We start from the raw sequence: 14,937 nt of genomic DNA, 5'->3' as shown, positions 1-14,937 counted from the left end.
GTGACATTATTTCAGCTAGTAATGAACATTAATTAAATAGAATAATAAAATACTTAATTCTGCCCAATTTAAACATGAATATATAAAATTGTGAAATATATGATCCTGCCACACATATTTTAAGCAATTTAGGTGGTATGTTGTCAACACCTGTAGATTTCATTTTATCAAGGCTTTTCATAATTTGCTGAACTTGCTCTGGTATTTTCAGATGGTCAGTTATCAAGGACAAGTTGTATGCCAGGGTGAGTAGTAGCGTGATCCGTAAAGTCACGTGACCCATTAGTTTTAGCAATGTTTATGTAATATTCATTGCAAATTTCACACACATCTGTTTGTTCAGTGAACAGGGATCTCCATCCAGGAGGAGGATGTTACAGTCCGAACCTTTAATTTTGGACGATAACAATGGTTTAATGGTAGGCTAAAAGTCCTTACATTTTTGGCCACTTTGCACCTTTCAAAGAAATATAGTGTGATAGATTGTCTTCTGCGTTTGGAGAAGTTTTTTTGTTTTTGTAAGCCTCCTAGAACTGCTGAGTTTTAAACTTTTAAATTTTGTTATGTGCCATATGATTGGCCTTTTTAAGTTCAATGTTCAAGTAGGAAAGTGGGTCATTTTGGGGTCAGTTTAGCTTTTTTGGAGCATAATTGTCAATAAACTCCAATAGCAGCTTTTCATATTCCAATATTTATCATCATTGTCGATAAACTCCAATAGCAGCTTTTCATATTCCAATATTTATCATCATTGTCGATAAACTCCAATAGCAGCTTTTCATATTCCAACATTTATCATGATTGTCAATAAACTCCAACAGCAGCTTTTCATATCCCAATATTTATCATGATTTTCAATAAACCTCAATAGCAGATTTTCATATGCCAATATTTATCATGATTGTCAATAAACTCCAATAGCAGCTTTTCATATTCCAATAGTTATCATGTTTGTCAATAAACTCCAATAGCAGCTTTCATATTCCAATATTTATCATGATTGTCAATAAACTCCAATAGCAGCTTTCATATTCCAATATTTATCATGATTGTCAATAAACTCCAAAAGCAGCTTTTCATATCCCAATATTTATCTTGATCGTCATTCATCCATATCATCAAATATGTCAAGGATATGACAAGGAATTTTGTTTACATCATCACGGAAATGTTTCTTGTCACAATTTTTTTAGCTTCTGAACCTGATTTCTCATCTATTTGAGTCAAAAGATTCTTTAAGTGTTGTGCATGTTCTTCATCTCTGCAAATATGTTGGCATGGCAAGTACTGAAGATCAATTTCTCTCAGGTATATCAATAAACTTATCCAATATCTTTTCAAGTACTATTGGTCAGTCTTTGAATTTGCTATTGTCTTACCTTTAAAGGTGTTGGCCTGCAGAAATAACCAACATACAGCTTAATGACTTGCTGCTCATGCAGGAATTACACATCCAAGACACGATGTGATACCATCTCCGGTTGATGTTGCTGTTGTTTCAGGATTTAATACCATTACTCATTGCAAGATAGGCTATATGTGGCAGCCAGTATAAGTGACGGAGGAAGAATCATGGAAAAACCTAGTAAGAACCCAAAACCCCAATAGGAACTACTGGCCATCTCCAACTGAGTTCAAGCTTTTGTTGTTGTTGTTTTTCTAGGGTTTAATGCCATTTTTCAGCACAAGATAGGCTATACAAGGTGGCCAGAATAACTGGTAGAGGAAGAACCCTGGAAAACCCAGGGAAGAACAACTGACCCACGAGAAGCTACTGGCGGGCTTTCCCACTTACCCATGCTAGCCAAGCCTTGGACTCGAACCCACAGAGACAAAGGTGAGATGGCAGTGATCCGGAACAGTGAGTACTTTAGACCACTCGGCCACTTGGGGCCCCCGAGTTCAAGCTTATCATAGATGAAGTCAATAAATACAATACCATACAATATTATATCCAGGCTGCATTGTAATTGATGAAATGGTAAAAACAAAATAATAGCCAATAGAAGAGTCCAAGACTGTGAGATCATAATAAATTCATTATTAGCAGTGTCTTGTCTGTCAGGATGACAGTAAAGGACACGTCTTTATTCAAGGTTTATTTACAGCACAACTTAAGTATATGATGCTGTTTTTCAGTAGTCTGCCAGCACTGCCTTGATTTCTGGCCAGATAAATAGGCACATTTTGCTGCTAATTTCCCTTCATGCATGCCTCTTTCCACACATACTTGTTAGCAACCAGTGTTTAATGGCCAAGCTCTCACTATGTTTCACAATGGATTCACAAATATACGTAGTAAATATATTGCTGATTAATGCTCACCCAATATCCATGCCATTAGGTATTCAAGCAAAGTGTGACGAAGAATTGATCAAAAAATGTTGTGACCATTTTGTGCTTGTGTGAAAGATTTGGATTTCTGTCAGGTCAAAACATTGATAGAGGAATTGTAGTAACAAGTACATTCATAGAAGAAGCCCATTTAAGCCATCTTGGGGATGAGGGCTCAGTCAGACTAATAACTAGTTTTTTTTTTTGTCATGTAAAATTTAAACATAATTTGTTACAATGTTGTAATGGAACTGCAGTGAGTACTGTGAGGGATAGATTATTAGAACAAGTATTATAAAATCATATGCTGAGTCAAGGTGGCAGCTGAGTCAAGGTGGCATGGTTTTCCAGTAGAAGTATTTATTGCTCCATAGACCCAGGCAGCGTATACTTTAAACATACACAGATTTTGTGTTTATGGTAGGTAGTGAGATGGGACTTTAAAAGAAATATATTTATGTAAGCTTTGGGAGGCTGCAAAAAAGTGATGGATGGTATGACAGAGAGTGGGGATGCCACCAATGTATGGTCTAATTACGCCTTGTCCACTCTGTTATCAAAGCATGGTTCAAAGAAAACATAGAAGTTATGTGTTACTTTTAGTACAAGCATGTGTGCATGCACACATACGCTTGCATGAGTAATATCATGATACTCCAGTAACAGCAATCAATGACTCATGTTTTTAAAAAAATAGGACAAAAAAATATTTTACATGGTAGGCTCCCAATCAATAATCTGAGCCAAATAAAGATACCAAGTGTACTATCTATAAAAAGCAATGTCTTTAGTATAAAAAGTACTAACTGGGTCACTGTGCCCTTCCTTTTACTGGGATTGCTCAACTCAAAAGTCCATTGGATGGAGTTTGTTTGCTATCCAGTGAAAAATTAGGTCACAGTGACTTACTGCCACCAAGAACAGCTGAGGATGGCTCTAAACTAGCACCATGTATATCCCCAACAGCTAGAGATTATTTACAAATATGAAACTTTAGTCCTCTAGTAAACAGTTAACATGTAACAGTAATACAGGAGCAAATTGGGAAGGGGGTGTAGTGCCAGTAATTGTACCACCCACCCACCCCAATGAACTGCAAAATCAAATGTTGGCTAGAGTAGCTTTTCTTTACAGCTATTTTTTATGATTATGCTCTGGAAATGCTTCAGATGAAGAAGCTTCTGGGGACTTCACCCTCTTGGCCCCGTAACCTGGGGTTAAATCTCATAGACTCCATGTCTATTTGTTTACACCTCTTAAATGACATTCCTGGATCCCTCCTGTCACTGTTACATATTTCCCATACATGGTGGTTCCCCAAAAAGCAAATCTATATTCTAACCATATTACATCAAAAAAAACTATTATGCAGTTATACGAGTTCGGGCATTTAACTAAATCTTTCCCAGTAATGACCACCTTTAAAGAAGAAAAGAAGGTCACCCTGAAGGTTATTCTGCCTGAGGCAGTTCTGAATGAGGCAAGAAACATCCTCACTACAACCAATGAACTTATCAAATCTATATCTGAAGAACTGCCACTTATTTAACCTGTAAATGTAAAAGAAATCAATGTAAGATAGGTCACTGTAACCTATCATTATCCTGAGTTGGTTCTAAATGATACAAGGAACACCCTGACTAAAGTCAATGACAGTATCATACTTATAGCTTTCCATTACCTAACATGCTGACACTGCTGTCAAAACTCTAATATTTTTAGACCTCGTGCAGTCTTTTGTTACAACTGTGTTCAAAGGTTTCAGAGGCTTCAATTACATTGGAATAAAGTCTGACCTTTTATCAGCCATGAAAATATCCCAGGACTGAAAAAATTATGAAAAACAAGTCAATACATGTCAAAGGTATAGAAAAATTTATTGACTGTGAAGTGTATATTGCAGAGTAGCTTGACTGACTGCCACTCCAATATAAAAATCAATATAAATGTCTTTAATACACAATCAACCTTACATTATCAAGAATACAAACAAAAAACTATCTTAGGGAATTTAAATATTTGGTATTTTAGTGTACAGTAACACATGTAACCTATTTAATAACTATTACAAATTAACAAAAATGCAAAATATTGAGCCAAAAATATTGCACAGAAAACCTACATTTATTTATGGTAGTGTGTTATTTAAATCATTGGTACCAAGCAATGACAAGTAGATCTGAATCATTGCACAGTTCTTTTCTAAGGTATAAGTACCATAGTATTTTCCATTTAAACATTTTTGTTCTTCGGAAGAAAAAAAAGCTATCCTAGTAAAAGCATTGACTGTAATTCTCATCATTTTTTGTTTTAAAATAGCCAAGAAATGCTGCATGTATTGCAGATATTACTATAATCATTTATGTAACTTTTCAATGACAGCATAGGACATGGAATATTAACTGTTCAAGGTCACAGAATATTGACTTTTCAAGGTCATCAAATATTAACTGTTCAAGGTCATGGAAAGAATGAAGGTCGTACATAAAATAATTAAGTACCTATATGAATGAGATATTTACCTTTATGATAATTCCCATCATAAACTGTGGAAACATCTGTAAATGAATGTTTTTATTTATTTTGATATTAGAAAATATCTCAAAATTCAGAAACTTATAGAATTTACTAAATTAAAGGATTGGATTAAAGTCTGCAGATGAAACTTTACATTCATGTTTATAACAGGAAATGTCTAAAAATTATGACACTTGCATAACTTCTTAATGTAAAGAAAAAAATGGATTAAAGTGACAATTTTGTTTTTTTCCACATGGATGAGGTATCATAATGACATGAGATTTCCTGATGTTAGAAAAAAGGACTGAAATTATATTATACATTAGTGGATTTCAGTGTGGGGTGGGGCTAGGAATATATTATAATTCTGGAAAATTACTGGAACATATGAACTGTTGCAATCTTCCTTTTTACATAAGATCACTACCAGCTAGTTTAATGTGTGCAATTTTGTAATCAATTTTGCAATATCACCAGTACTCACTTATCTTACAAGTACAGATATTTTTGCTTTTAAAACTAATTCTCTACTAAATGAAACAGTAATAATGATTCTACAAGGTTGACCAAGTTCAACATTTGCAAAAATTACTCGGGTAGAGCTCTGAAACTTTGGGGTTTATTCTAATGCTTACTCCATTATCGTCTGGCAAGTACTGTGTATGTGTGTGTCATTTGAACTTTTAAAATAGCTTTAATAATTTTCCAGTCATACTGCTATGATGTCTGCAGTGTGACAGTTTATAGTGATGTCTAGCACTGGGACATCATGCTGCAGACATTCCCGCCCAGTCACATTATCCTGATACCAGGCCAACCAGTCATATCACTAACCTCTTAATGATGAGCGCAAAGCTAGTAACATTTGTATAAGACTTTGGTATGACTCAGCCAGGGTTCAAGCCCGCAACCCACATCTGAGGCAGTCGTGCTAACCACTGTTACTGCCAACAATACATTCAACAATAAAACACTCTCTCAAAGTTTACTATTGTTGTTTTTGTTGTAGGATTTAATGCCATTTTTCAGCACAAGATAGGCTATACATGGTGGGCAGTACAAATTGTGGAGGAAGAACTGGGAAACCCCCCAGAAAGAACCACCGACCCACAAGAACCTAATGGCAAGCTTTCTCACATACCCACAATGGCCAAGCCCAAGACTCGAACCCACACAGACAGAGGTGAGATGGCAGTGATCCAGAACGGTGAGCACTTTAGACCACTACAGGGCCTCCTAAAGCCAACTACAAAACACTAGATTAATTAAATATGTTTCAATAAAAAATTTAAATTTAACAAACATTCCATTTATACAGGTATTTGATGATTATTTTTCTGGAAATATTACATACAAGTGAAGAATGATTTGTCATAAAACTTTCTAGACTTCTGTGATAAAGGTATGTATGGAAAATTTTGATTTAAAATGTATACACTAAAAAAGTATAAACATATTTCAGGTCATATATTATGCTATCTTTCTGACAGATGTGCATACTTTGCTATTATGATGAAAACATATGATACATTGAAATTTGTGACAGTCTTCTGCAGTTTATATATTTCATGATTTGGTCACAAAGGTCACTTAAGAAAAGAGAACTCACTAATCTTCTTTACACTGTCAGCTTTTTTGTAAACAAAGTTCATTATTTTAATCATCAGTGAAAGAAGAGCGGTGAAAACAAAGATGTAAAACTCACTAACCATCGTTGCATACATTTTATAAAATCAAACCCATTAATCTTATGTAATCCAAAAATGAACATGAGCTACCTATTAAAAAAATACAAAACAGATTTGTTTGTAAAACACATTTGCCTCCCTCTGCTGACAGATCTAGAGGAATGATGAGCAATTAGCTCCCTTGAGTAGAACTGTTATTAGGTTTTACTGTGCACAAATTCTAAGTGATACAGGAGTTGAATTAGCGCAAGCAGAACACTGTACCAGTTTTACCCATAATGACTTGCAGAAAATTACTCCAAATAACTTGTGAAAGTGACTGATTTGTACAGCAATTTCTGCATCTACCATTATATGTAATGTATTATATTTCAAAATGAAACAGATTCATACAGTTATTGCAAATAAATGAGAATTTGTGTTGCTGAGGTTGTTATCATTTTAAACTTGATGTATACTTTTAAAAAAACTGGACAGGTACACTTAATAAACAGTGCTGAAATTTACCCTGGCTGTTTGCTAATATATACATTTTCAATGTCAAAGCACTCCAGTACAAAAGTAGTTATTCTACTGGCTATTAACTCACATTCAGAATAGATTTTCAAGACATACACACACACACACACACACACAGTGAGAGATAGGGAGGAAGAGTATCAGATTGGATTTTGAACCCTTTGTAATAAATTTAATCACAGATGGAAGAGTAATAAATAATTTCATTAATACTTATTAAAGATCATAAAAATAAATAAAATAAATAAATGTCACAATTTCAATGTGCAGTTTAGGTTCAAATCCCAGTAATAAGGTTGTATTGTCTCCCTATATGTATCTCCCTCATTGGGAGACTAATAATGTAACCCTGCAACTGGGATTTTATCTCATGGTGCAGTCCCCAACATATATTATTTTTCTCACCCAGTACTTCATATTCAAATTTTAAAAAAAAACAACCTGCACATTGGCAATATAGTTAGCACATCCGACATGTACAGTATTCATCAGTACTCCAGTTTTGTATGTAGGTCATTCAGTATTATGTCTTTTGAAAATATAAATGATTACTCAGTATAATCCAACTATATTTGCTCCTCTTACATAACAAATTGAAAGAAGAAAAAAAATGCAAAAGAAAACGACAATGTAACAGTGTAATGTGGTAGTTGTTCAGATGGTTAAATCATTGCTCATTTGGCCCATGTGCATCCACATGTGTTACAGGGGTAAGGTAAGGTTGTTTTTTATTTTTTCTTTAGTTTTAAGTTCTTGTTGTTGTTACTAGATTTTAAAACTCCATCTGGCAAAGCAGAATATGACAAAGGGTTGCTTCCCCTGAAAAGTATTTCCTAGAAAGAGGACTCTATGACTGAGATAAGAAAGTAAGGTTATCAAATCTGCTAGATCGATTGGAATGGGAAATGCTGTGAGAAAAATAGTCTGTGTTGGGGTTTACATCGATGTGAAAAACCAAGGTTCTGAATAAAAAAATTGTGACATTATGACTATACAGTCATCCTTGATGCCTGATAAATGTGCAGTGAAACAAGCTTATCAAAGCCCACTTAACAAAATTAAAATTAATCACAGCAGAAGGTTGACAAGCACCATTGAGATTTTCAGCTCAGCTGACACTGTGAGATCATAATTGTATAAAATATGAAACAAAGATCTACCTTTTAGTATATTTTTTGTGTTCATTCTGAATAGAGGCAAACTTGATTGAAGTTCTAAGATACAAATATTACATTTTATAAATATTCTACATTTCATACAAACTACTTGTTACAAGCAGTTGTTCTCCTCTAACTGAAAGACAAAATTATATTGTTTGATTTAATTATTTAGGAATACGAATATGATACAGCTATAAATTAAATAACATAAATCTACATCTCCAATGTCTTAAAAACTGACATATTTGAAACCAATGTCTAAAATATCTGAGTCAAAATTTACATATAAAAAGCAAATTGTTTTGAGATAAAACTTGACTATAAATATATTAATAACCCTTGCTAGTGTTGTACTGGAAAAGTTTACAAAAATGTCAACTATTTCTGCACTACATAAAAGCAACAATCAGTGCAGCCACTAAATATCACACATTGTTTTCTTTATTAACTTTTTTCACTAAGTTAGAAAAGAAGGTATGAACAAGACAAATATCACTGAAGGTAAACAAAACTATTTAACTGAGAGTAAACAAAACTATAAAATATACAGTTACACATGCATTCAATGTGGCCATGTATAGCATTAAATAACTTTTATCCTGCTGTGTGGATTAGAGGAATGGCAAGTCTGAGTCATAAATCAGGTATGATGCCAGTGGTGATGGGTCTGAGCTCTAATGATACGAATAATTGTTTTTATTTTCCAACGCCTTAGTTAGATAACAAAGTTTCAAAATCCAGAACAGATGAACAACCATTGGATCTCTTCTGGTCACAGATAATAAAACAGATAATAAATCAAATGAAACTGTAACATTTTTTTCATGCATGAAATAGCAGAAACATAAACAACCTAAAATCTGACAATGTCAACTCATTCATTTTCATTTGATGATACGACCTGTGGACAAAAATTATAATTATGTTCTATCTCTTTACTGGATGTTGAAACTTCAATGAGATAACGTTTAACATAAAATCATGAATTTGAAATTGCAGTTGTTCAGATAAATGTGTACAAGTATACAGCTGGAAATTATCTGTTCCATGGAATTCAGAATTTCATCACAGGTATGATTATCTACATTCAGTCACTTCCTCAACAATATTGTATAATCTCTCAATGGATAAAATCCAGTTAACGAAAATGTCAAAGTAAATTTTTCCATCAAAATTCAAAATTAAATGAAGAAAATATAAATAAATCAATAATTCTCTAAAAATGGATACATGTATAAAAATACATTTGTACAAGGAATGTTGAATATTTTAGTTGAACAACAATAAATTTTGTAGTTCACAAAAGTTATGTGCTCCTCAATTCACAGAATGAGAGAGAGAGAGAGAGAAAATGTACTAGTGATACTGAAGCATTTATAACTGTTAAACAGGCCTTAGCCAATCTGCTGCTTAACTTATAATCTTGATAATAAATGCATTTCTAAAACATTTATCCAATTAAAAAAGTACCATATAATTACTAATAAAGTGGTCTCCCTAATGTTGGTTGCATTAACAAGGTGACTGTCCTTATCAGGTTTCAAACTCATTGGTATAATGGGATTCTGGCTATATAAACTACTGTCTGATGATTAGTTTTTGCATAGCACAGCTTTACTATGAATTTCCTAGATGTTTATTCACTGCTTGCATGTATACTGCTGCTGTCAGTTCCATTTGAATCCTTTTCGGCTAAACAGCATCCAAGGAATTCCCAGGAAAAGATACATCCATGTCCAAAGATGCATTTGCTGCAAAAAGACATATATAATCTGAGACTTATTAAACTTATGCTATCTAAGGGTTTCCGAGCTTTGTTTTCTTCTGACCTAAATTATCCCAATTTTTCAATAAAGCAAGTTTCAGCTTAAAATAGATATTTGCTTGTAAAATTAAACAATTCCAATGGTATAAACATCTGATCAGCTCATCTACCTATTGATAACAACAAATCCAACCAAAATTTAGTTGGTGGGGGGCTTTAAAAAAATGTCAGGCTCATCTATCTCTGCCTCCTCTGCATTAGATACTGAAAAGTAATGTAATCTGAGATTTTTTTCTATCAATAAGACATCACTGTCACTAATCATCGCAAATATGTAACTGTTGTTACTAATCATCACAAACATGTATCTGTTGTTATTAATCATCGCAAATATGTATCTGTTGTCATTAATCATTGCAAATATGTATCTGTTGTTGCTTATCAAAGCAAATAAGTATCTGTTGTTACTAATCGTCGCAAATATGTACCTGTTGTCACTAATCATCATAAATATGTATCTGTTGTCACTAATCATCACAAATATGTATCTGCTGTCACTAATCATCGCAAATATGTATCTGTTGTCACTAATCATTGCAAATATGCATCTGTTGTCACTAATCATCACAAATATGCATCTGTTGTCACTAATCATCACAAATATATATATGTTGTCACTAATCATCACAAATATGCATCTGTTGTCACTAATCATCACAAATATATCTGTTGTCACTAATCATCACAGATATGAAACTGTTGTCACTAATCATCATAAATATGTATCTGTTGTCACTAATCATCACAAATATGTATCTGTTGTCACTAATTATCACAAATATGTATCTGTTGTCACTAATCATTGCAAATATGCATCTGTTGTCACTAATCATCACAAATATATATCTGTTGTCACTAATCATCACAAATATGCATCTGTTGTCACTAATCATCACAAATATATATCTGTTGTCACTAATCATCTGAAATATGTATCTGTTGTCACTAATCATTGCAAATATGTATCTGTTGTCACTAATCATTGCAAATATGTATCTGTTGCTCTGATCTATGACAACTGACAATAATAAGCCTCAAAAAACCCATATATGATGTAGGACTGTTATCATTTTGTTTAAATGTCAGAACTCTTCAAGCCAGTATGCTCTCTGCAACCGAGGTGGATGATCTAATCACTAGGACACCAGAGCAGTGAAAGCATCTCCAATACATGCTTCAAATGCGACAAGGAGATCTAGTGCACTTCTCTGGCATTTGAATAGAAGTTTGCTGGATTCTATACCAGACTAGTGTTTTGTTTATCTTCTGTTACTTGTTTTGTAAATGTAACTTGTTAATGCTATGGGATAATAGTTGTAAGGTTTTGTTTGGTCATTTCCAGGTTTGGGTACTGGTATCACCATTTCATCTTGCCATAAAGTCACCAGTTTACTTTTTTTTATTGAAAATGTTCAGCAGTACATTTGCAGTTGTGTCTAGTAAGTATTTCATAAGTTGATAGTGGATATCATCTGGTCCTGCTGATGTGTCATCGACTTGATCAAGAGAGTTTTGCAAATCTTATTTTAATCTTCAGCATTAGCAAATCAAAAATTAAGAAGAACCTTTTCTTTCAAGTTTTTGACACCATCAACTTTATCAGAATAATTAGTTCAGCCAAAGTATTTGATATTTCTCATAATCATATCCTTAAATGCCTGAAACAGCTGCTTTTATATTTCCAGTGATTCTTCATGCCCTATTACATACCAGTTTGATAAAGGAGCATGAGTTCAACCTTGAGACACAGGATCTCCCATTTTCTTCTTGCTCTCTCCAATGGTAGAGTCAACTAAAAGGTACATTTTAACAAGAGTCCATCTTTGATGGCCAAAAAGAAATTCCAGGAATCTAAGATATAACCGATTTTTCCTTTTAACTGTTGAGTATTGAAAACACCTTTGATATTTTCATTTATAAGATTTTTAAAGCAGTTACAGTGGTGGATATATTGGATGTCAGAATGGCACCATTTTTATTTCGGACCAACAAGACACCAAAATACGACTTTCATTGAAAATCCAATGTTGATATGACTTTCTGTTTTGGAGCAGCAACCATAAGATTTTCCAGAAAGCTGTGATGGTAGTCACACAGAATATCTATCTATCTATCTATCTATCTATCTATCTATCTGTCTGTCTGTCTGTCTGTCTGTCTAAGGTTTTTATTTTTTTATTTTTACCAAGTGAATCTCAATGATGAAAAGTCATCTCTTCAGACAGATTTGAGTTGCAGAGTAAACCCTGGCTTATAACAGGGTCAATGAGAAACTGGCTTTTGTTATCCCTAAAAGGGGTGTGTGTTGACACCTAAAAGAGGTACGTGTCGACACCTGAAAGCGGTGTGTTTTGACACCTAAAAGCGGTGTGAAATTTGGTTTCTGAGTTTGCAAGTTTTGGTACTTGCTGGCCTAAAAATGACATGAAGGACTGGAAAATAATTTGATAGCATACTATAGAACTGCGAGATAAAGTGATGGTTGAATGAATGAATGAATAAATAAAAAAAGAAAAGCAAACTTCCTGCACTCCGGAACAAGACCCAAATTCTTATGTATCTATTATGTGTCCCCTCCAGGACTCAACTTACCCCAAACCACTACATACCATGACCCAAAATCGATAATATAAACTATGTGTCTCCTCCGACAACAATCTGGCTTCCAATGTACTACAGACCATGAACCAAGGGACATAACCCCAAATCCATTAATTATATGTCCCCTTCAGGCTCCAACTCCATTCACATTCAGACCTTGACACAAGGGTCATAACACTAAAGCCTTGATATATATTATGTATCTCCTCCATGACATGAATTAAGTATCCCCTCTGACTCCATCAACACTCCAGATCATGACCCATGGGCCATAACCCAAACTCCATTATTTAACTCTAACACACACACACACACACACACACACACACACATAATGCATCCCCTTTAGGGCCCTGACCCCCTATACACTCCAGACCATGACCCAAAGGCCATAACAGAAAATCCATTATATTCCCTTAAGGGCTGGACTCATCCAATCTTCAGAGCTCATAACCCAGAATTCTTTATATGCATTTAATGTGTCCACCAGAGGCCCCGACTCCTCGTGCATTCCAGATTATGACTCAAGGGTCATAACCCCTAAGATAGATAGACAGATAATTATTCTTAGTAATGCCAGCCATATTTAATGATCAATTTACATTCTTTTAACACATTTAAAGATCTTTATGCCAATACTTTATCAAATTTGGTCACATTGTATTGTGTAGTATATAAGAAATCTGCTTTTTAATAATTTTTTTCAGGAATGAGGTCCATATTTCATAACAGGTCTGCACAAAATTTAAAGCTATCAGCACCAGAGTGCTTTCTGTCAAATGTGGTCAAATATCTGCTGGGAAATAGCTGAAGAAATTATTAAATGTTTTTCTTTTTTGTAGCCATGGCAACTGTACATGTGGGTAAGTCAACAACATTTGATCGAAGGTGACAGACCTTCATGTCAGTATGCTTTCTGTCAAATTGGTCAAATTGTTTTGAGTGGTTATTGAAATATCATTTCAAAGTTTTCTGCTTTTATTAAAGTAACAGAGGACATGTTTTAGGACAAATCTGAAAGGCGTCATGCCAGGATATTTTATTCCAAACACGGTTAAATTCTAATTCTTGAGAAGAAGCTGTTTAAAGGTTGCTTTTCTTTTCACATTTAGTAATGGTGGCTATTTTGTTATTTTGAATTGGCACAAACTTAAAACCTGAAGAATGAACACATTTTAAAGACTTCATGACATGGAGGCTTCCTTAAAATCTGGTCAAATTATGTTAAGCAAATTTTATGAAGTTGTAGATAGCAATTGTAAATGGACGATGGACAATCGATGGATGACCACACCATAAGTGTATTTGGCATTACAGTCAGATGAGTTACAAACCAACCTGTGTCCTGAGCTTGATGTGCTTCTCTGATTTCTAAAATAACACTTGCTTCAACTTCTTCCAGCTTTTTTTTCAAATCTTCTTGGTTGGCCAGGACCAGACATTCCTTAAACTCTTCATATTTATCTTGGCTTGTTTGCTGGATCCTTTCTATGAGCATTAATATGTTTTCAGACGTTGTTCTCTGCTCCTGTAACATCAAACAAAAGAATCACTGTTAAATGTTTCCCAAAATTCAGCAACTTTAAAATGGAAGATTACATAAAAAATCTAATATGCAAAAACCAGGTGCAAGTTTCAACAACAAAAATGAATTATAAAATCAACAGTCTGAATGACTGAAATAACATTTACATTTGACTTGAGAATGACCAATCAAATGACATTTACATTGGACTTGAGAATGACCAATCAAATAGCATTTACATCTGACTTGAGAAGGACCAATCAAATAACATTTACATTTGACTTGAGAATGACCAATCAAATAACATTAATTTTACATTTGACTTGAGAATGACCAATCAAATGTCTAGATGTTATAATATATTGGTGAAGTTGGCACTGGAAGCACTAGAGAACCACAAATTCATCAAGGAAAGTTTCAGGTTTTCATTGAGAAATGAGTTAAATTAAACATCTACATAATGCTACATCGTAATGTCTGAACAGGTAGCTGAAACTGGCCGGTGGCTAATAACATGGTAGGCGTGTGTGTGTGTGATTTGGATTTTTAACGTAGCTTTTAACTATTTTTCAGTCATATCACTAAGATGTCTACAGTGTGGCAGTTTATAGTGATGTCTAGCATTGGGGCATCATGCCGCAGACATGTAGCATGATGTCCTACCCAGTCACATTATCCTGACACCGGGCCGACCAGTCCTAACACTAACCTCTTAATGCTGAGCACCTAGAGAGGCAGCTGTTAGTAACATTTTTGTAAGTCTTT

At 34.1% G+C, this 14,937-nt stretch overlaps 1 protein-coding gene and 1 long non-coding RNA gene across 3 annotated transcripts in view; one reads left to right on the top strand and one right to left on the bottom strand.

Moving 5' to 3' along the window:
- The window catches only part of LOC149771189 (uncharacterized), a 31,583-nt gene that overhangs the window by 6,528 nt on the left and 10,118 nt on the right, over positions 1-14,937 (top strand). Inside the window, exon 2 of the long non-coding RNA XR_016418398.1 lies at positions 11,732-11,845. This is a non-coding gene — a long non-coding RNA (uncharacterized LOC149771189). The remainder of the gene's footprint in view (positions 1-11,731; positions 11,846-14,937) is intronic.
- The window catches only part of LOC149771188 (uncharacterized), a 28,536-nt gene continuing 17,793 nt past the window's right edge, over positions 4,195-14,937 (bottom strand). For both annotated transcript variants that reach the window (XM_089948752.1, XM_089948751.1), the window contains exons 6-7: positions 13,986-14,175; positions 4,195-9,972 (exon numbers count right to left, since the gene is read on the bottom strand). In XM_089948752.1, coding sequence (XP_089804878.1) covers positions 9,914-9,972; positions 13,986-14,175 — 249 coding nt within the window. In that variant the 3' untranslated portion in view covers positions 4,195-9,913. The remainder of the gene's footprint in view (positions 9,973-13,985; positions 14,176-14,937) is intronic.

Source organism: Sinohyriopsis cumingii, unplaced genomic scaffold, assembly GCF_028554795.1.
Source record: "Sinohyriopsis cumingii isolate HCF-2022 unplaced genomic scaffold, ASM2855479v2 utg002073l, whole genome shotgun sequence".
Classification (NCBI taxonomy): domain Eukaryota; kingdom Metazoa; phylum Mollusca; class Bivalvia; order Unionida; family Unionidae; genus Sinohyriopsis; species Sinohyriopsis cumingii.
Note: the sequence above shows the minus strand (reverse complement) of the source record. Positions and strands in the feature narration are given on the sequence as shown.